At 36.2% G+C, this 22,859-nt stretch overlaps 1 protein-coding gene across 1 annotated transcript in view; it reads right to left on the reverse strand.

Moving 5' to 3' along the window:
- LOC129223012 (protein Wnt-4-like) overlaps window positions 1-21,142 on the reverse strand; it is a 33,194-nt gene extending 12,052 nt beyond the window's left edge. The window contains exons 1-3 of the mRNA XM_054857575.1: window positions 21,138-21,142; window positions 15,719-15,963; window positions 3,893-4,173 (exon numbers count right to left, since the gene is read on the reverse strand). Coding sequence (XP_054713550.1) covers window positions 3,893-4,173; window positions 15,719-15,963; window positions 21,138-21,142 — 531 coding nt within the window. The remainder of the gene's footprint in view (window positions 1-3,892; window positions 4,174-15,718; window positions 15,964-21,137) is intronic.
- Window positions 21,143-22,859: the final 1,717 nt, after the last annotated feature.

Raw genomic sequence — 22,859 nt, forward strand, 5'->3', positions numbered from 1 at the left:
TTTTTCATAAGCATATTATTATTTAAAAAATGCGTGATGTCACACTGGCACACTTCCTTTTTTCACAATCACGTGCACTTGTCACGAACTGCCACAATTTCACAAACCCCGCTCCCCGTCAAAACGTGACATCATATTTGTGGACAGCCCCTAATATAATTGTAACTAATGTAATCCAAAAGCAGTTTTCAATCAATTGAAAACAAATCAAAGAAAGCAGAAAGAGTATGAATTTTGTTTTCCGTCAAGCAAGCTTTTTGAACAGCGGTTAGGAACCATGTCACGCAGCCTGACTATAAAAACCTTGGAAAAAAGTTTCTTGAAGAGAAAAATCTGAACAACCCTGCCCCGGATAGACTAATAATGGAATCAAAAGATAGAAGGAAAGAAAAAAGTCAACTTGGTATGTGAGGTATTTTTCCTCTGACAAGCATGAGTTAAAATATTGCACCAGACAATAATTTTGGGTTTTCAACTGTCCTCTGCAAACATTATTTATCTACTAGAAAGTCGCCCGTCAAGGTATGACGGTTGAAAATTGCTTCTACATTTGAACGAAACCATTGCCTGCTTGGAGATATTTTGACAGTTGAAATTTTAACCCTCACTCCAGTGGCTTAAACCCTAAACTCCTGTAGATAGCGTTCATTGTTGACCACTTTTTAGTTTCTTCATTACCCTGAAATGACAAAGTTATATCAGTAAAACAATTAAATTACCGGATCCAGTTCAGCCTAGTCACAATAAAGACTTTCCCAGCATGTTAAAACTTACTAAAACATATTATCAAGTTATCATTCCGTGGCGCGAGTTTCATTGTTGATTACGTCAGGAGCGTTACTCGATCATTGATTATTAAATATATGAGGGTTCCACCTTCCCACCTACTTTTGATGTGCAATTTAGGTGGTTCCATCTACCCCATAAATACTGTACTCTGGTGTGTAAGTGGAAACAACTAAGTTTTTCATTATTCCTATTTTTTGGAAGATGATGTAAATTACACTTTGGGTGTATTTTACATAAATCCAACGCATATTTTTTAAATCGCTTAGTTTCTGACCAGGCTGACATGGCCGCTCATTGTCCCTGCTGTTGAGTAGCATTCAGAGCTTCGATATTCTTTAATCTAAAATCAATTCTGAATAGGGTTAAATCAGTAAATTGTTTTTCTGTGAGTTGGAATCATTCAGAAGAGATAAAATGGAAGGAGTGAATACTTTCATTCGTGATGCAAAGACCAGAAATCACGTGATAGTTTTTAAAGCAAAGCATTGGAAGAAAAGAAGTTTCTTTGCTAGTTTCACGCAAAATGTGCCAACCATTCGTGGTTGTTGAGTTATGTAACTTGGGGTCTTTGCCCCAGCTTTTGCTACGCCAATGATTGGACTTGCGTCCTCCATTTACTAATTCCTGCTCTCAGGTTGGAATGTATTTTTATCTAATAATTTTGCAGAGCTGCAAAGAAAATGAAATTGCTCGTGACCAAAGAGCTTGATGATAATCATATTCAATGCAAAATCTCTACTTTTTTCGCTTTGAAAAAAAAATTTTTTTTTTTGAAACTCAGTGACATGTGCATTTTATCATGAAAATTTGTACCTTATGAGTGTGATTTTCTTCATGCTATACATAGAAACTGCATTTTTCGTAGATATTAATTGTTCTTACAAACACCCAAAAGTACTTTGGAGCAGAGTCCATTTTAGACAAATAATTGAAGCATTTTCTTCCTTTTCATTTATTTGCATGACAGGTATTTTACATGCTTATAGAAATTTTCTTCTTGTAATTTTTCAGTTATAGAAGACATTTCTACCAGAAAGGGGGAAAAAAAGATAACTCTTAAAACTGGATTCAAAATATGTATAATAAATCAAAGTAAATAAGTAGCTGCAAAAGTATTCTAAATAACCCAAATGCCACCTTGTCGAAAAAAAATAAACGTGTCACTACACGTGCAGTTTGTTTTAAGAAAAATTTCAAGGCCTGTTCAACCCGAAATTTTACACTTGAATCGACAGGAGGATCGAATTTCCATTTATTCCTTTAATATGTGTTGAATAACGATACAGATGAAAGACTTGAAAGGAAAGTAGGAAAGCAGATGATTTTAGAACAATTAAGCATGCTTCTTCCTGCTGAGAATTGGTTCCATAAGCTTATTAAAAATTAGTTTCTTATTGGTTCCTGCTAAAAAAAGTTTCTAAATCATTTAAATATTATATGTTTAGATTTTCATAAATGTATTTGCGCTGTAATTGTGTTTTTAATGAAGTTCTTCATTTTGCAAAACAAATATGCCCGGTAATAGGGTAACAAAAATAGCAGCAATATAAAGGGTAATATTGACGCTTGCCGCCAGCTACAATGCTACTGAATGAAAAAAAAAAGTGATTAAAAATCAGCTGACAATCGCCAATTCGAAAATAATTTATCACCTTGAATTGTACAAAAGATGTTAAGCAACTGGAAAAATATTTTCCACAAAAATCAAGCGGCAGCTTTTATTAACCAGCGACGGCGAAATTTTTTCTTCCTTCTAACTTAGCTGCGTTAAGGGAAACTACCTTTTTCAGGTGTAATATGATCCCCAGATATAACATGCATTCTTTCATGTAGCACCACTATCGGAAGTGCAATTGCTACAAGAATTTTGACGCCCGGTTTTCCCATCAGATGGTGGCACCTGGCTTTGTTCGATGCAAAGCTACGCTAGGAATTTAATTTTGCCAAGAGCACTCCAAGTCAAGCAAGAACTCAAAGGCTTTTTTACATGTCGTATTATTATACGACATGGACGCTATTGATTTCCAGTGTCTTGAAAATCCACCGACTGGAGTTAAGTTCGAACCTACACCATTGGGCATAAGAGAGCAGCGTCTATAACCGCTACACCACTTTGTCGGGAGAACATAAATTAAAATAAGACATTTGTGTGTTAACGCCTTAATGAAAATGTTAAGAACTAGAAACATGAAATTAGTATACAGTTTCAGTTTTAGCTGACAATGTGTACCTGGGAAACCTTTTATTATTATTATTATTATTATTGATAAATTAAGCAGAAAAAAAGTTATTAAATACTTTATGTGATTTTTAGTAATTTTTATACAACAGACCACGAACTAATTGTCATGTCTTTCTTCAGTGTTGTTACAGCTGCAAATTACAAGACTCAGTTTTACTAGCTTTCCAATTGTTAAAAATCTGTAACAATGAAATTGTCCCCAAGAATTCAGTTCAAGTTAGAAATTCATCTACTATAGTGGGAAATATGTGTTATAGAGATGTACTAGATTGATAAAAGTAGCGAGATTTTAATAAGAGATAGCGATTGATAAACTAGTTATGTAAATTGGTATAGATTTTAAAATGTAGTGAGATTTTAATAAAATCATTGAGAGAATAATCATATTTTAAACAGTGCAAAATTAGCTGACAGTCTATATTAAACTTGATTTAAGGCATGCGCTGCTATTTTTTTTTAAAATCAGAATGCGAACCGAAATAAAAGAAAAATCTGTTTCATCCACTCACCCGGGGCCGTGGTAGCCCGATCGGTAGAGTGTCGGATTCGGGACCGGAGGGACCTGAGTTCGAACCTCGAGGGTCGAAGACCCACCGTCGTCATTAAAGGGGACTGGGCGACGTTAAATATGCTCGTGGTCTCAATGTCCTCCAAGTGAAACGATACCTCTGGGGGTGCTAGCACCAGGTAGCTATTAGCTCCTGGACTAGTTCTAAATTCTCATTAACTGTTCGATCCGGTGATAGTGCTGCCATCTATCGGTATATAAAATAATGGAGGCAAGGCACTCAGTATGCAGTCCTCGACATAAATACAGTTGTAGTCAGTTGTGACTCTGAATAGGAATAGGAATCCACTCACCCTCCATCCTGCCCGGCTGTTGTGCCTGTGCATTCGTATGGCGACATCTCCAGCGAACTTCTTGCGGTCGAAAGGTTCCGAGGAAAAGGCTTTGGCGGCTCGGACGCCGAAACCCACATCATCGGCGCAGCCGCCCCACGAGAAGTCGGCGGGAGGCGGCTCTCGGGGGGAGGGGCGGCCGCAGCCGCACACCCTGATGCGCCCCTCAGCGCACGCCCGGGCGACCCCCACAGCCAGCCCTGCCGAAGAGAGAGCGCTCACGTACGCTTGCTCACGGGTGCCTGTAGAGCAAAGTAAATGCCATTTAGATTCAACATAGATATCGAAATCGTGTTATAAGAGACTTAGAAATAATGTAAATCAAGGGATGTGTACCGTATTTTATCGAAACCTAGTTTCATAAAAACAAAGTAAACACTTATTAGAGTTATCAACCGTTAACAGAATGTATTAAACAAAAAGGAAATTCCATCTTTTTTAAGTATAACATTCGAGTTATACCAAGACCATGAAGTACTGAATTCAAGTTTCGTACAGTGTAATGCAGAACCCGTATAATAACAATCGCAAATTTAGTACCGTGTAATATCGAAATCGTGTTGTAGAAGTACCGTGTTATACGAGGGACGCCTGTATTTAAATCTGTCCACTGTATCTCTGCGTGTGTTTGTAACCCTATCTCCTTCGCACTGTCAGTGTCTCTCAGCAGGGTCAGATTAAGGCATCGGCACATGGGGAGCAGGCCCAGGGCACCAACATTTGGGGGGGGGGCACCAAATCTGTTGGTTAAGTTTTAATTGGACTCATTTCATATCGCACTGTAGCTAGCTGTAAATATTAAATCAAGAAAAAACATTCTCCTTAAAAATTTAATTTCGTTTGCAAATTCCAAAACCACTCCAAGTGTAGTCTACATTTACACTATTCAATTTATACCATACATAGTTTTGATATTAATAGCTTACTGCAACCTGCAAAGTTTGACGACATCTTGTATTATAATGTTTAATTATTATCGTATGTATAAGATATCATCTCTATATTGTAATATAAAATATCGTCAGATTTAGAATTGCTGTGTTTACACCATCAATGCAAGTATCAAAAATATTTCCCTATATAGAATAAGCAGGGGGAGAGGGGGGGCAACAAATAAATTGGGCCCAGTGTCTTTAAAAATCAGAGTCGGGCCCTGTCTCTCAGCCTAATACTAGCACCGCTAGATAGAGGATATCCGAAGGAAGCCATTCCGTCCTGCTTCACTTCACAAAATTTTAATGAGCCCGAGACGTAAATTGATAAACGTTCCGTCAAAATGATCAATTTTTTCCAGTATTAGCACAAAATTTGGCGAATAGCCGATTCTTGGCAAGAAATTGGCAACACAATCGCCAAATTTGGTTAGAAATTGCCAATTTTGTCTCCAAGTTTGGTGACATATTGCCAATGATGTCACCAAATATTTTCACAGTTTGGAAGTCTGTAACTTTATATAGGTGTTTACTTAAAAAAATAATGTATTATTCATTATCAATTACACTTTATTTGGTCTTATAGCGTTTGAGGATATATTGCATAACAATAAATAGTTTAACAGATGAGCAAAAAGGAATAAAACTTGCATTGTTGTTGTTTTACTTGTAAGTTTGCAAAGAAAATCGCTAAAAGTTTTTATCACCCAACAATAATCGTTAACAAATGAAATTCCAACAATGTTTTAACACATAACAATTGATGTTAACAAAGAAATTGATATCCATCATTTCCAACATCGACTGTAAAATATTTTAGACCATTATGATTATTTTGCAGATACTTTCTGAAGCAAGTCGCCAAATAGCTTTTTATGTCATGGTAGTCAAATAGGTTGATAAAATGCCAAAAAAGAAAAAGAAAATCGGAATTTCAAAGACAACGAAGAGCAGAGGAAAGTGAAGAAGACGGAAATTGTGAAGAAAAAAAATGAAGATGCAGAGCGTCAGCGGCAAGGAAGAAATAAAAAAAACTGAAGATGCCGTTCGAAAGAGAGACGAAAACGCGTAACGTCACACAAATATAAACTTTAATAAAGGAAACTCTAATAACAATTCTAATAGGAAATTCAAAAGGAAATTATATACGAAGCTTTCAAAATATACCGACGAAGACGGGTTGGCGAGCGAGGGCGAGGCTGCCACCTCAGGCAACGAACGGGGGTATGCGAGCGAAACGAGCAGAGGGCAGAACCCCCTAGTTTAATACTTTGTTTGACTATGTTAATATGAATTTTGATGGTCGAAGGATGAGTACACGATTCACTTTTTACCTTTGTAATTACTTTATTATATGTGTAACTTTATTGTTTGCTTACTATTCGTTATGTTTGTGTGTTTGGTTAATAAATCTTTATCTTATCTTTTTCACTACATTTGTTTTCTTTGAACGTTGTATTTCATACTGTTACTTTGTTGCATAAAGGTATTAATTTATTCATTTCGAATTATCTAGTTACTTCCTTGATTTTTCCAATACAATACACATTACCACCACTCTTAAGAAATCCTGTTAAATATCGCTTCCCCCTAATTATTTTGAATCAGAAAAAAAAAAAAAAATTTTTGTTTTTCAGGAAAAAACAAATTTAAAAGTTAAGCTTAGAAGGAAATAATTCATAGTTTTTTGTTCTTAATGTAGGTGTTCTTTATCCAAAAAATCTTGGGCAAGAACACTGTCGTGGGAAGAAAATAAAACGCAGTGTCTGCAAATTTTTCATTTTAAAAAAACATTTGTGTCTTCTATTGTACTTCAGCTATTTTGTACAAGTTGTTTATATGGTTTTCTCTGAAATTAAAACACGAAATAAGCGTCCAATTCCAACCTTCCCCTATTGTTAGTATGAAATTCAAAAGCGTTTCTTGAAATGTCTCAAAAATTTATTTCTTCAGACACTGTGCTCTGCCTTCTCACGACAGAACGTGTGCTGTTCATTCCAACTATGCAAGTGTTTGGCAAAATAAATGTGAAACAAGTGAATAATGATAATAATAAAACAAAAAAGTAGTCCCTTTATTTACTCATCATTTTATTTGAGCTTACTACAAAATACCATGCTTTGCCATCAATCTTTAAGTTGAACCGCACCATTGCTGCGGTCACTCATCTGGTGTGCTAATTCTATATTAGCTACCAGTTGTTTGAATCTCTTGGCTCCCTTAAGAGGTTTTTCGCCTCCAGCTCATGTGATTCCTATTCCGGGCTGATGAGTGCTAAAAAGCACGAAACTGCAGTCCTCGGATGGAATAACTGAGCTGGTGGTGTATTTTAAGTATTTTTGCCTTAGCCCTGGCTTAGGGTGTAACTTACTACAAAAAAGTTAGTCACTATTCTTAGGTTAGACACTCTGTCCAACGGAAGCAAAAAAAAAAAACTAAGAAGCCATTTCAAGCACGCGTAAGGTTTCCGAAATCAATCGCTTCACCTGATTGCAAGGAGATCACGATTCAAGTACCTAATAGAATGAATTAACTTTATTTTTACTGCTGAGAGACTGAGAAGAGGTTAGAGACATTCTGTATTTCACACTCGACATATTTGTCAATCATTGGCGTAGAATTTCCTCCAATTTTACAGTATACGACACGGAGCATCCAAAAAACTTGATTCCATGAAATATATTAACTAGGAATTGCAATATCGGACCGAAAATTAATACCGGTATTAATACCGGTATTTGAAATTTCTCAAAAAATGATTGAAAGCATATTGTTTCGTTGCCGCACTTCATAATTTTGTACAAAATTTGTATTATTTTATGAAAACGTATTGTAAACAAATATAAAATGAAGGAACTAATGTCATTTTCAAAAAGTCAATAATAGTAAAAAACATAATGAAACATAATTTATTGAATTGTCTTAGTCTTGCTCTCATTTTAGTGCTCAACTTTCCTACAGTTGAAAGTACCCTTTCTGAATTCACGCAGAGCGGTGATATTGTTAACAATGCGCGATTTACCTCCTCTAACTGTCTAGAAGTCCTTCACCCTCAAATCACCTTTACGATAAAATTGACTAAATTTGATCTTGTTAGTTTCTCTTATTCGTTTTCGCTTTTTTTTCCTTCAAAATTCTTTACAATTATAATTGTGTAAACATCTCAAAGTATGTTTAAATTAATTAAGCTTTACCTCTATGCAAAATTTAAGGCACTATATATATAATTTCAAAATATTATCTTCCAAATATAAAGCCAAACAGCGAGACAGGACAACAAACCAATACTGGTGACAACAAATTGCCATTTGGTTATGCTTTCAAGAAAAGCTTTTGTCAAAATTTAGTATAATTGAAGCAAATTATATTTAAAAAAATCAAAGTTTTACTTCAATATGGTTGGAATAAATTTTTCACCGGACAAATGCATTCAAAATTATACTCGAATTTAACTTTCACAAATGGGAAAGTGAGGGATCAGGGAAATGGAAAAAACAAAAACTTGGTGCTCAAAAGAGCACCAAAATACGACTCATCTCCCCATCTAGTAATAACAGTATCACTTTGAAATCCTTCCGCTACTTTTGTTTAATGATATTCTATTAGATCGTGCTTTTGAAACTAAATTTTACATTAATGGATTGATTTTGGTTTTGTATCATGGAAAAAGAAATATACATTTAAAATATAAGTAGATATTTAATAAGTTCAATTGAAAATTCTTTAATTTAAACAATTTATTATTTTCAGTTAATACCGAAAAAACTGGTATTTTACCTCAGCAAAACCGGTATTACGAAATTACAAAGGTGCTTAAAATACTGGTATTCGGTATACCGGTATTGCAATCCCTAATATTAACTGTAGATTCATAATTCAATGTATTCAAGGGAAAAAATTAAAGTCTCACGTACTAGACCGCAGTAAAAGAAAATATTGCAATCTTAAGTCTCACAAATTTTCAGAAAATTGCATATACATGTCACGTGTGTCGGGGTTACAAGGAACGTCTCTTTCATGTGAAAGTGTTCATTTCTTTTACACATTTTGTGAGTATTACACGTTGCGAGACATAATGTTGTGATATTTTCCTTTACTTTTCTGCACAAAAGTAATTCTTTATTTCTTACAAAACGCAGCGTTGAGTTACGAAAATATGCACAGGAGGAAGGCGCATAGAACATCTTTAAACAATGAGATGACATCTGCCTCCAGCTCGGTTATTCCTTATTTCTGACCGATGAGTTCTAATAAGAACGAAACTACAGTCTCTGGATGTGATTACCTGGCTGCCTGTTATATTGCATGTGGTTCTACCTTAGCCCTGGCTTAGGGGCGGTAACTTACTTCTGATCTTTAGAATGATTTAGGTTTGGAAAAAAAAAATTTTTTTGTACCATTTTTATTTTTTGAAATATGCACATTAGAAACTCTTTCAATCGTTTTGAATTACCATGTATTCTTCACGAATCAACGATGAGCCGAAAAGTTAAGGATACTCTTGGAAAACAACTTAGGGGAAAGTTGGGTAATGACGCTCAGCGGGCCAATCCCACTCACTCAAATATCCCTAAACAGAACTACATTGAAAACTTGACATCGGTACCCCCATATAGCAAACATTATTGTAAGTGTCTAGTAAGGTTATTAGGGTGGTTCAAAAAAAAAAAAACTTTTTCTTTAGCTAGTGTCCATGACACCTCCTATTTTTTAGACTTACTAATAGTATTATGCTGTAAAAGCTTTAGCTTCTTTCTCAAATCTTAAGAGGGTGCTCAATGAGCCCTAAATTTAACATTAGCCGTGGCATAGAAAATGTCACAAATTTAGAAACATTTATTTTCCCAGCTTTTTTTTTTTTTTTTGTAAATAATTATTTTATTGCATGTATATACATATTACTCATGTATATTATAATATGTAGCATTAGTTTTTCAGTTCAATGTATATTTTTAACGCCCCTCCCCATACTTAAGTTTGGGGGAGGTGTGGAGCACCCTCTTTCAGTTGAAGTAGGAAGCTAAAATTCTACCAGAATATTGCTATCCACAAATCTACAAATATTGAGGGGTGCCCTATTATCTAGGAAACACTTTTTTAAATATGTATTTTTGAACCACCCTAAAGGTTATACCTAGGTCATTGTCGGAAGAAAACTTTTTGTGACCTCACGTAATTAATTTTCAAGTGTTTTGTTATAAAATTCTACATCTCACTTGAATGTAAGTGCACATTATTATTTTCAAATAGCAATCTACTCATTGCGTCTATAAAATGAACATTTAACTTTGCGTTTATGCTTATATTTATTTTCGTTGTGCTTTGCTACTGCAATTATAACGTTTTAAAATCCAACATGGCGAATGAAGGGTAATGGCACATACGCGTGCTGATGAGTGTCCGGTTTACTTTGCCCAAATCGGACAAGGACTCGGTCATTTCGGAAACTTTATCCATTTTACGATCGTCGCCGAACGCTCTAGCACTGCTGGAACGGAATTTATGCCTCTGAAATTAAGATGGTTGTACCCGAAAGCTTTTCTGAAATTGATCGTGAATCATCTTTTACGGACGTGAATCAGATAAGCAACCTGTTTCCGAAATTGAAGCCTGAAACCGGCTCTACGAAACTGTGGAAAAACTAGCCCAAAAAAAGAAAAAAACTTCCATTCTTGAAACAGTTTTATTAAATGCTTTCGGTCGAAAATACAAAATAAAAGGGATTTTGCATTTGATGTGTCTTCAGTTGGGCTGGGCGCAACGCATCTGCGAATATATTTGTTTGGTATATTGGGATTGGGACTTTGAGGTGCAAAAGGGGGATATTGATTGGAACTTTCAAAAAGGGAGCACGATTTCGTGAACGATTTTACCGTTGAACTTTTATCATAATCTGTTGAGCAAATAATTCATGAATCATGAAATCTGAACATCAAAAAAGGCCGTTTTTTAATTTTTCTTTTCATGATTAAAGAGCTATTTCACCCTTTATATATTAACAGTGGCGCAGCGAAAGGAAGGGGGGGGGGAGTTTGGGGGTGAAACCCTCCCCCCCTTAGAGTCACTGGTTTAATAAAAATGCAAATTATAATACAGTAGTTTATGCATATGAAAGGATTGTTTTGATCCAAAAAAAAAAAAAAACCCCTCCAGAAGGAATTTTTGATTTAAAAAAAACCTCCAGAAGGTCTTTTTTTTTTAATCAAAAAACCCCCTCCAGAAGGTATTTCTGGCTGCGCTAGGGTATGTTAACAAGGTTCAGCTGCGAAATGTGTCAAAAATTTATGTGTGTGGAATAGTGTATCAGAGAGGTACGCGTGACCTTTCATGGTAGTTCTGAGCCCGCGTCCGCTGAGAGGTTAAAAAACCCTGAGCACAAGGACTCAGTCGAGAGGAATTAAATACCTTTTATCAAGATTTTTCCAAAAGGTAAGATCTTCTGTTACGTACTCTTTCTGTGGCTTTTTATTAGGAGGATATTGCAAAGACATACATAGTTCAATATCGTTGGATACTGCTCCAGTCCCTCTCGGAACCTCTTGGCAACGAGGTGAGGTTCGGACTTGATGAGCGATGAATCGAAAGGCGAGCTATGAGCATTTAGTAGTTAATGGCGATCAGCTGAGCTGGACCTGAAAATAATGATTTGCCATTCGCCACCTGGCAACTAAATGATATAATTTGGCAACTAATTAATATGCTCAAAACCGGCTACAGATAATTATTACTACTTCATTGATTTTTTTTTTTTTTTGTCATACATAACATATAATTTCTACTCGTACTTTGTCGCACGTTGTTTGTGATGTAAAAACAATCTCAAGTTCTCACATACTATTCCATATCGCCAACAGATAAGAAAAGTCAAATCATTATTGATTTCATTCTCTTTTCCATCGCCTCATTGGTCCCCCTCCCCCTCAAGAACTAACAAGAGCCATGGGTGAGTACAAAAGTTGAACGTATCTCGAGAACGGGTAAAAAACACACACACGCACAAGAAAAGAAAAAGCAAATGAATGGCTTTGTAGTTTGATCTGCAATGCTAATATTTCCTTCCCCAGCTTATTTTTTAGTGCGATGATTTTTTCCTCGTAATAATAATAATAATAATAATAATAATAATAATAATAATAATAATAATAATATTAAAATAATCCTGGATGAGGTGGCGATTAAATTTATTCCTCCTTCACACGAGGCAACATAGTTGAATCAATCAACTTTTGAAAGAGCTGTTAAGCTGTTATTAGAAAGTGTAACCAGGTAGAAAAGTGAAGGAATAGCCTATCATCCTTCCCGCGACAGTCAACTATGCCGGCATCATTCTCATCCCGATGCGTGTAATCAACTTTTTAGTTGAATATTGACAAGCGATCGCTCTACACACGACTAAACTAGTTGGGAGTAAATTCCGTTCAGTTTTAACAGCGTTGCGGAGCAGCTGCTCGAACAAATTCGGCTCATTAGAAGACTAGAAAATTGCCCATCAAGGTATGACGGATGAATATTGCTTCTACCTTTTAACGAAGCCATTGCCTGTTTGTGGATATTTTGATGGTTGAAATTTCAACCCTAACTCCAGTCGATCAACCCTAAGCTTCAGTAGAAAGCGTTCACTGTAGACCACTTTTTCGAATTTTTTTTCATTCTCCTAAAATGTCATTCTTACTAAAGTAAAACAGTTGAGTTACCGGATCCAGTTCAGCTTTGTCAAAATAAAGCATTTCCCTGCATGTCATCACTATTAAAACTACAGGATGCATTCGGTACCTTTCAAGGGAGAAACGCTTGTTCACCAGCGGCACCCAATAAGGAGACGAAATCGCACCTCTAAATAGGGTGAAAAACAGGCACCTTTTAAAAAACAGACAGCCTCAGTGAAATAAAGGAACCTTTGGAGAGAGAAATGGCACCCTTACTATCGATCCTTCCCCCTCCCCCCCCCCCCCCCCCTCCCTCGTATTTTTGCGTTTTTGAATACAGTTGTGTGTCTTTTTTTTTTTTTTTTTTTTTAAGTTTTGTTTTGATTTATGATATTCTACGTTTTGGACATTTTTCACATTGAACTCGATACTGGAAATGATTAAAACATGTATTTACAGCATTTGATCATATTTCAGAGTTTTCAACATAGTTAAGAAGTGCTCATTGCTCTAACTCAGTGTCTCTCAACCTCTTTTGATCCACGGGCGCGGTAAAAGCAAATGAAAAACTTTGCAGACCAGTGAAATCTTTATCGTTTTCTTAAAAATTCATAAAATAAATAATATTAATAACTCTGGGGCCGTTAAAAACATGTGAAAAATTCAGAGTTCTGATGAGTTTTTTTTTTTAATACAAGAAGTAATGTTAAAAATTAATAAAACAATAAAAATCTACCCCTTTACTTGGTATCAAAGATCTGTCACAAATCGTTATAATTTAAAGACGAGTAATTATTTAAATAATGAGAGAAATTATACATTTACTAAAACATGACGCATTCCGAAAATGAAGCATAGCTGTACTTATGGATTATTTACATGAAGAGCCAAAAAATATTCAGGGATATTGCAGTTACGGAAAAACAAAATCGTTTCATAAACGTTAATCAAGAGTAACAAAATAAAATGCACATAAAGTTTTTCGACAGTTAAAAAACCAAAAGAAATTTCTAACGCTATAGATACATTAACCGCTAACAGGAAATGATTCTAACACTTGAATGAAAAAGCAAAAAAAAAAAAAAAAAAAAAAGAGCTAGACTGAGAGAGATTTTTTTTCGCTAGCTTTCTGTTATAATCTAAGAAGCACAAGAATCATTTTTATTAAGATTCTCACTTGTTGATTATTGATAATCTTATAGTAGGTGTTTTTTTTTTTTTGGTGATTAATAAAAGCTGCTTATCGAGTACTCAAGAAAATAATGACAGATATTTTTAGTAGCGTTTTGAATGATGGAAATTTCACGATAGTAACGATTAACTAACTAAAAGACAGTAACGGTAACTGAAAAGCAATAAATGCACTTTTAAACACTTAACTATGTTTGAAAGCCCTAAAAGCTACAAAGTGATCAAAAGCTGTACTGACTTGTAATTTCGGATAATTAATCCTAGAAAAGTTGTGTTTTAATCCAATAGTGTACTTCATTCAAATGTGAAAGACACACAAACGCAATCATCATTTGTCCGCCATATTGAGGTGGTTGAATGTATGTCTAAGGCAAAAGCGCATGCGCAATGAGTCTTTTTGTGATTGCATGCTGTTTCGGCTCCTCTGCTCTATTTTCTAGCCTGCATTGCACCTTCAGGCACTATGCTTTCACCTTAGAGGGAATATTTTCACTCGTCTGGAACCCCTGGTTATAACAGTGATTACCAAAAAATATTATCAAATTATCATGATGTGACGTGAGTTTCATTGTTGGTGACGTCAGGAGCGTTACTCGATCAGTGAATTGGCTGTTATATATATGAAGATAAGTTGATTCAACTAAATTATCCCCTGTAAAGAGTAAGAAAAATTCCAGACAATTTTTTCGAAATGTTGATTCTTGAAACCGCCGCGTGTGTGTATATAGGGGCCTTAAAGTGCCAACCGGCCACTGCGTTTAACCAAGGCGTGCACAGATAGGGGCCCGGAAAAGTCATTTGGATTCGTCAAATGTGACTTTTCCGGGCCCCCTCCATATTGTTTACCCCTATATTTTGCCCCTAATTTTAAAAATATTGGGCCACCTTCAGGATCGGACTCGGGCCAACAGGTGTTCTCCCCCCCCTCTCTGAGCCAGCGCCTGCATCTAACTAAAAATTTGAGTTTTCAGGTGTAAACCGAGCGAGAGAGAAAGCCACGAATGTAACTTCCGACAAAAAAGTACGTGACTCTCTCCGTTCCCTTTCGACCTCTCTCCGGAATAGTGGTCCGATAAATCTTTGAATCTGCTCGCAGCAGACGTTCCTCGCTCGTTCTCACGATTCAGATTTTCGAGGTCGAGGGCGCATGCTGGCGGGCACGGAGCGGCGAGCGCTTCTTTAAAAACCGAACGATTTATTTTCTTCATATTATTTAGTCAAAGAAAAACTATTTAGACGTGGAATAAGTCATCTTGATGAATAAGCCAGAGAAAGATGTTCTCATTAGTTACTTTTCGTGAAACGTCGTGTTTTTTCTTCAGAATTGCAGTTTCAACCGATCCATGTTTTGCTGCGTTTTAAAATGTTAACTGAATTTTGATTGCGTATGTTTGTTAGACGCTATATTACTCACAAAAGTTGTGATTATATCCAAACACAATATCTAATGTTCTAGAAACATACGTTTTATTAAGGGGTGCAATGAGGGGGGAGGGGTAATCCCCCCAAGCAATCTTAGTATTAATCCATATTTCTAGTAAAAAATATCGAGGTTGGAAAAACCGTCACCAATCTTCGACAATCTACTGTTCTTTTCCTCGTTCAAAATCGTGTAAAAAATGAACATATAACCACTAGGTTATGAAAAAAGATCACCGAGAAGCTAGAAAACTATTCCTCAAAATAATGTCGGTCATTATTAATCACTTTTTGCTATCAATCTACAAGTTCCTGATCGAGTCAAAATATCATTCAGACAACTTCGAATTAAAGTTCTTCAAACGTTTGAATCCTGCGTCCTGTGTCAAACCCTTCCTTCCAGTAGTGATGCAACAAAACATAACCTGGATCTCGAGTTGCATAATTTTGTTACCAGTGTCCAGTACCAGACATCTTGCCAACAAAAATTCCAAAGCATTAACAAATTTACGAAAAGAATTGAATTTTTAACTTTGTCCGCGAATTTTTTTTAGAACCTTGTAAATAAAAACAACAATAATGAACAAAAGCAAACTCACCTCTTAGGAGGTCTTGACCAAAGTTAGGTGCTTTTTCCACGGAGGAGCAATTCCAGCGGTGCGTTCGGAATACTTGCTGGCAGGCTTCCGCTACGCGCCTTGAGGCCGAACTCAAAACGGGCATGAGGGCCAGGTTGGCCTTGCAGGCCGCCTTTTGCACCGGGGCCAGGACGCCCGTCCGGGCGGCGCGAACACAATCCGAAGGACTTTCCCATGACAAGGATTTGCGGCTCCGCTGCACTCCGCTGTAATAAGATAGAGTTTGATTTTAGAGAGAACAATTTTTAACAAAATATGCTGAATTAGATTTTTGAGTTGTTTTAGAGTACAATAGATATTGCTGATTTCAAAATTGTCATTAGTTTTCATCTTCCAAGTTAAGTTTTTTCTTTACACCTAATGTGAATATGGAGACTTTTCATGGCAGAGAGTAATTTCTAATATTTGTCAGATATTATTTTAAAAATGTCCTACATTTTGTAAATTGGTCGGTTTGAGCCGAATGTAGTAAAAAAGCTTTACGTAATACACTAAACTGAGATTATTTTTGGACTCAGAGGTCATAAGTTGGTCCATGGCGCTGCTAAATTTCGCTTACGCTTTTAGGCTCAGACAATCGCTGAAACCCAAGGCAACGAAGAGGGCGCTACAGGGAATCCTTTTTTTCCCATTACGTTGCCATTGATTGGTGGATGCAGATGATTCCGTTCAGTGACTCCCGCGATCAAAACGGGCAACATATGAAGTTTCGAATTTTTCGAGAATTTCAAGAGCAGATAATAGTTGCACCGGTTTAGCACAGAAAAGTCATAAATTATCAAGGCCCGTAAAGCGGAAGTTCCATTTAGTGGGGCCATGGTTGTTAAAATGAAACATATTGTCTAGTAGGTGTTTCCCAATGTTATAGATAGAGAAAATGAGATTTTCAGAAGATTTCTGTAAATTTGGAAAATGGGAAATAAAGCATTGCCGGAAGAAGTATCTATTGGTAAATGCTTACCTATGGGATCCACTTCATCTTACTGTTGGTTCTAGATAGGCAATGGTAATAGGAGATAGATAGAAGGAATGTTTGTGATTAGTGATTACTCCTCATGGTAGCGAAGAAATCCCCCTCTTGTCGCCAAGTGTATTGCACGAATTAAATTTGCCTTGCTTCGTCGAGTGGTGCAAAAATTGTGGTGAAAATTAAAAGAAAGTTCAAGCAGTCAGGGGTGCCCACCCCTTAAGAGCAAAGGTGCACCCCCCTAAATATCGCAAAGACCCCCCGCCAAAAGCAAGAGCCCCTCCCCCGAAAAAAGTGAAAAATACCCCTCAAAACACCCCTTAATAATTTAATGGCACAGTCTGCCATTACCCCCCCCCCCTCTAGGTGGCCACCCGTGTAAGCAGTAATGTTTTTCACTTGTATGCTGTTGTATTTCAAAGAGTTAAAAAGGTTCTTATTTAGCTCAAGTCAAATCTATAGAAAAGAAAACAGAAACCTGATGCAGATGTTTTATGAAAAAAAAAAAGTATTTTTAATATTTCTGCTTCACAGGCGTACCCTGAATATGCAACCAAAAACTATTAAAAAACATACTAGATCTCCAGATATTGCACTTTAATATTTATACATACATTTATATGTTACTGTAAAAGTCCAAAATCTGGCACATGTCAATTTTCGCCGGTGAATGTCAACATTCTCATAGCAAAGACATCGGCGAAAGACCGAATATTTATAATGAATCACCTGTTAGCCGACAGTCTCTAATTTCGGCGTTTCGTAGGAACATAAATTCTATTAATGAATGAGACATAACATGCGTCGACATTACAGACAAATATAAACATTGGCACATGGTGGTTTATTTAAACATCTGCGAGAGAAAGTAGACTATCGACTCAAATCAACGTATTTATCGATGCAGATTAACATACTGTTTACACAACTACTAGAGCTTCCGAACTAGGATATTATCAATGATTTATCTCATTTCAACATCAATCTGTTCATACAAAGAGGCATTTAAAATAAATTGAACTGAAATCAGTGGCGAAACCAGAAAAAAAAAAAAAAATCTGGAGGGTTTTTGAAACTGAAATTTTTTTTGCATTCTTTTTCATCTACTTTAAATGTGACGCTGTTATTCAGTATATTTAACCAAACAATTTCCATAGACTATCAATTCCATAGATTTATCAATTGAATGGTTGATTGGAACAACTTTGAATGTTACAAATACAAATTTTAGAGGAGAGTATTTTTTTCTGAGAGTGCAATTAAATCTGAAAAAGCTGCCTAGAAAAGGTCACATCCAACATTGTTAATAAACGTTTTTCTCCAAAGGGTAAAGATGAATCCAAATTCAGTTTTCAATAAACCAACTAACATTATTTCACCGGAACACCAATTTTGAAAAAAAAAAAAAAAAAAAAAAACCCGCACACACACACACACACACATTCAACGTTGTCCATTTCCTTCTTTCCAGTCCAGATCATTCATTTATGCATTTACACTATATGACCAAAAGTATTGGGACACTTTCAAAACTTCACAATTTAAAGGATTTCTCGAGAAATAAAAGACCAATTGCTTTGTAACTTTTTTTCACATAAAATGTTAAACTGTGAGCTTTTAAAAGTGCTCAGCTTATTAACTTTAAGTGGAAGCTCAACCAGGACGTATGATACTTCTTGAAAAAACATATTTATCTTGTGCAACATCATTAAGAGCCAAATTTAAAAAGTAACTTGTTTATTATGGCTATGATATATACAATGACATGTTAAAGGAAATATTGAGAATACGCTCTTTACATTATTAAGTAGCTCATAATACTTTAAATGACTTCTGAATCTAACATTCTAAGTCAAAGTATGAAACGTTAAACATACTGAGCTATGATATTCATATCAAGAGCAGTAAGCCGAAACTATCGGCAAAAACGGACAGACTCAATTGAGCTGTCGAAAGAAACAAAGTCTGACTTGGGTTGAAATTGAAAGGCAAGAGAGTGAAGCAAAGTGCCAGGAGCTTAAATGCTACCGGCAATTTGCATATTCTGCTGACGCGATCTCGTTTCAAGAAGGAATGAACGAATGAGAAAAAACCTAATGCAAATTAAGGTTGCCAACACTTTTGGAAAATAATTTACTTCCTTTCGTAACATAAAAGTTATATTCTAGCTGTCATTTTTCATTGAAAGTTATATCACCAATGCATTTAGGGGACCAGCAATAAAGTGAGGAAAACAAAAATGTTTTTTGATCATCATTCATCATAAATAGCTGAAAATAAGCTGTAAATTTCATAAATTAGGAACCTTCTATGTACATTTATTTTAGGACTTTTAATATAACTTAAAATATAACTGATATTCATGAAGATATAAGCCTTCTTTCAGAACTGCGAATTTTATTTGAAGGTTTTTGGCTCATAACGCGTAAAGTTTTCCATCAAAGCTTACCAAACTTTCAGAAAACTTGACAACACACAAGAGAAGTATGCATAATATTAAAATTTGAAATTTAAATGTTGAAAATTTGATGAAATATGAACGTTTAAAGCATTTTTTTTCTGCGATTTATAACTTTCATAGATAAATCGAAAGACTGCAATTTATAACTTTCATGATCTAAGCACCAACTAGATTTTCCAACTCAGAATAAAAGTTCAGATCAAAATGTTAAAAATTCAAAAATTTACCAGCGTTCTAATAAGTTGAATTTGAATAGCTCTCTTTGCAGACTACGAGTCGTGAGGGATCGTTTGCAAATAATATGTTTTTATCAGGAATCACACTGAGCAATTGCAAGCAAATGTTGCAAACGACCCCTAACGAGTCGTTGCCTATCATATTCAAATTCGGCTCATTATATCGCTGATAAGTTTCTGAATTTTTAAGATATTGAACTGGAATTGTTATTATGAGTTGGAGAATCTAGTTGTGGTTTGGATTATGAACGTTATAAATTGCTATCTTTCGCGCATGCGCATTGCGCAGAGAAAAATTAATTGCATTAAATGTCCATATATTATCAAATGTTCAACATTTTACTTTCAAATTTTAATATTTTACTTTTCTTGTGTGTTGTCAAGTTTTCTGAAAGTTTGGTAAGCTTTGATGGAAAACTTTACGCGTTATGAGCTAAAAACCTTCAAATAAAATTCGTACTTCTGAGAGAAAGATATAAATATCTTCTTGAATATCAGTGACATTTTCTCGAAAGTAAGTGAAATAATTGTACAGAATAAGGTAACTCATTTCTGAAATTTACAGCTTATTCTCAGCTATTTACGATGAACGATGATCAAAAAACATTTTTGGTTTCCTCAGTTTGTTGCTGGCTGGTCCCCTAAATGCATGGATGATATAACTTTTAACGAAAATAACAGCTGAAACATACTTTTTATGCGACCAAATTTACAAAGCAATTGGTCTTTTAACTCTCGAGAAATAGTCAAAAATGTGAATTTTTGAAAGTGTACCAATACTTTTAGTCATATAGTGTACATCATTTGGTTAAAAAAATACGAATGATTCGTACTGATATAACAATCATTTAAAAACGAAGAAAAAGGGCTAAATGTGTGTGGGGGGGGGAGGGCAGTGCATTAATAATTCATTATGCTGTGATCAGGACCTGCAACACCTTTAGTGTTACCAGATTAGGTTTGCCCCATCTATAGATCAAAGTATTTTATGAATGTCCGATGAGCGAGCGAAGCGACCTCCGCTTGCAAAGCTATCCGACGGAAGCTGCGAAAGCAGTTCTGGGGGTTCTCAAGCAGCTAGTATTTTTACAGTACAACAGGTCTTTTAGTATTTAATCCGCTTGGATCTTGCCGCCTGCGGCGGGCTGTTGTACCCCGCCTTCGTCGGTGTTCTTTGAAAGCCTTGCGCCCCCCCCCCTTGCCGCCAGCGGCGGTACAAAATTAATGCGCAGTACATTAATTTTTGGCGCGACATGGGAGCTTTTCCCCCGCTTACCGCCTGCGGCGGTATTTTGGAGGGACTACCATTAAAGGATCATGTATCCCCCATAATGACGGAATTTTAATAGTCCTAAGAATGGTCGCTTTCACCCAGGATATCTTTTAACAAGTGTTCAACAGACTGCCTATGCCTAATATGAAATTTGTGATAAGCAGAATATTTGAAAAACATTATTTAACTTCTATTAAGTCATGCTAATTTGTTTTAAGTAAATAAAATAAAAAAAAATAATAATAAAATAATAATAAAAAAAAAAAAAACAAGTAGAAAAATGTACTTTTCAAAAAAATTCAAGAGTCTGTGGTTAGTAACAGAGCAACATTGATTTAATTTCAGTTATGTAAAGTTTACCAGATTTCTCTGTATGTCAACTCGAATGGATACCGAGAAAGCGGAGTTCCATTCCTTCGAAGACAAAAATAAATGTGACTCACCACATCTCCCAACAACGATTGATACTTAATGTATCGATATCGCGGTGATTAGTAGAAGATGGCCTGAGTCAACGCCCTTGCTAGCAGTGATGAGAGGTGCGGATCGGGGCGGGGCGTGAGAAACGAAGAGAAGTGTGGACAGCAGCCACTCTCTCGTCCTCGGACACGATGTGATATCGCACCCACTCTTTCTGCACCAGATCTTTTTTTCGTTTCAGAATTTCTCCAGGAGCAAAGGGAAGTGAGGCTAAAAGCGGCGTGCCGCTTTTATCTTCGGCACAGCAGTAACAAATAGAAGCAGAAAAATCCGGGTGGGTAGGTTGTGTTCCAGTAGATCCCAATCCATTTTAGAGACGTAAGACGTATCTGATTTTGCATCGTTCTCTTAGTACTAATGCAAAGGCAAACAACACTGATTGCATCTCATTGCTGTTAGGGTACTATCACTTTTATGACGAGATGGTATGGTGCACTTCATTTCTGTTTGTTTTGCTAGAACTTAGGGCAACTTGCTGGTAACTCTACACAGGGGCGCCCTAAGTTTAATTTTTTTTTTTTGGGAGAGCAGAAATTCTCAATTTGTCGCATGGAATTTCAAATTTTGCCAACGATAAACACGGATACGCACGCAGAAGTGCATATGAAAGAGGACATTCGTGCTTTCAAAAATTGCAATTGTGTCCTCAAATTTGCCGAATCGTCAGTCACAATTCGCCGAGCAAGGAAAATTTTGGAAGGTCGCAGTGACCTCCCGTGACTGTCTATCAGGCCACCCCTGACCATACCAGTAGTCAAATGCCAGCCCCAGTGGACTGGCGGTTAGGGCTGTCGTCGTTCACCTCGCTCGATCCCACGAATATGCATAGGAATGAACCCACCACCTTTCTTGTGCTATATCACAATCTTAAAGCTTGTTCTGCTGAAATATCAAGCGGAGATGTTTCTCTTTCTATCGTAGGACAGGGGAATAGATGTTAGAGTTCTAAAGCCGATTTTTTCGAGTCTCATTGGGAATAACTTCAAAGTTTAGGTAAACGTCTAGGTGACGCCCTCAGACCTTCTGTCATTGTTGCTCCGGCACAAGATGCGTGTATGTCTCCTCTCGTGAATGCAATAAATTATAAGCTAGTTTGGTTACGAAAGAGTTTTCTTTATCCTTGGATACCCCTAACTTTCACATCTCTACATAGACAACCCAATAAACGCCTATAAAAGCACATTGTTCAGTCTTTTTAGTAGCGTCACCACGGAGAGGGAGAGGGAGGGGGGGGGGGGGGCTAGGAGCAGCTGCCCTGGATAACACCCATCTGCGGGTTTGCACCCAAAGTAAATTTAAGATTTTAATAAAAATATGAATACATTAATTCTGAATTGTTTTCCCAACAGGTCTTAAATTATATTTAACTGATCGAATTTCAAAGAAAATGGAGCACAATATTTCGGGAGAAGACGTTTACATAAATGCTTTTTTGGTAAATTTTGCATAAAATGCATTTGCAATTTATACTTTCGTTTCACTACAGAAATAAAAATGAGCTTTCTCAAGATTATGCCAATTTCATGTTTACGTAAAAAAAAGATTTGGCGAGGGGTGAGGGGGCGGTTGAACCACAAATCACCGTTTCTGGTGACACCCACACTGGAAACGCCACTTAGTTTTTTGTCTTTTTGGAACTATCAAAACAAAGCGAAAAGCATCATTTTCTGAAACACGCCTTCCTT

This window comes from Uloborus diversus, chromosome 5 (genome assembly GCF_026930045.1).
Source record: "Uloborus diversus isolate 005 chromosome 5, Udiv.v.3.1, whole genome shotgun sequence".
Taxonomy (NCBI): domain Eukaryota; kingdom Metazoa; phylum Arthropoda; class Arachnida; order Araneae; family Uloboridae; genus Uloborus; species Uloborus diversus.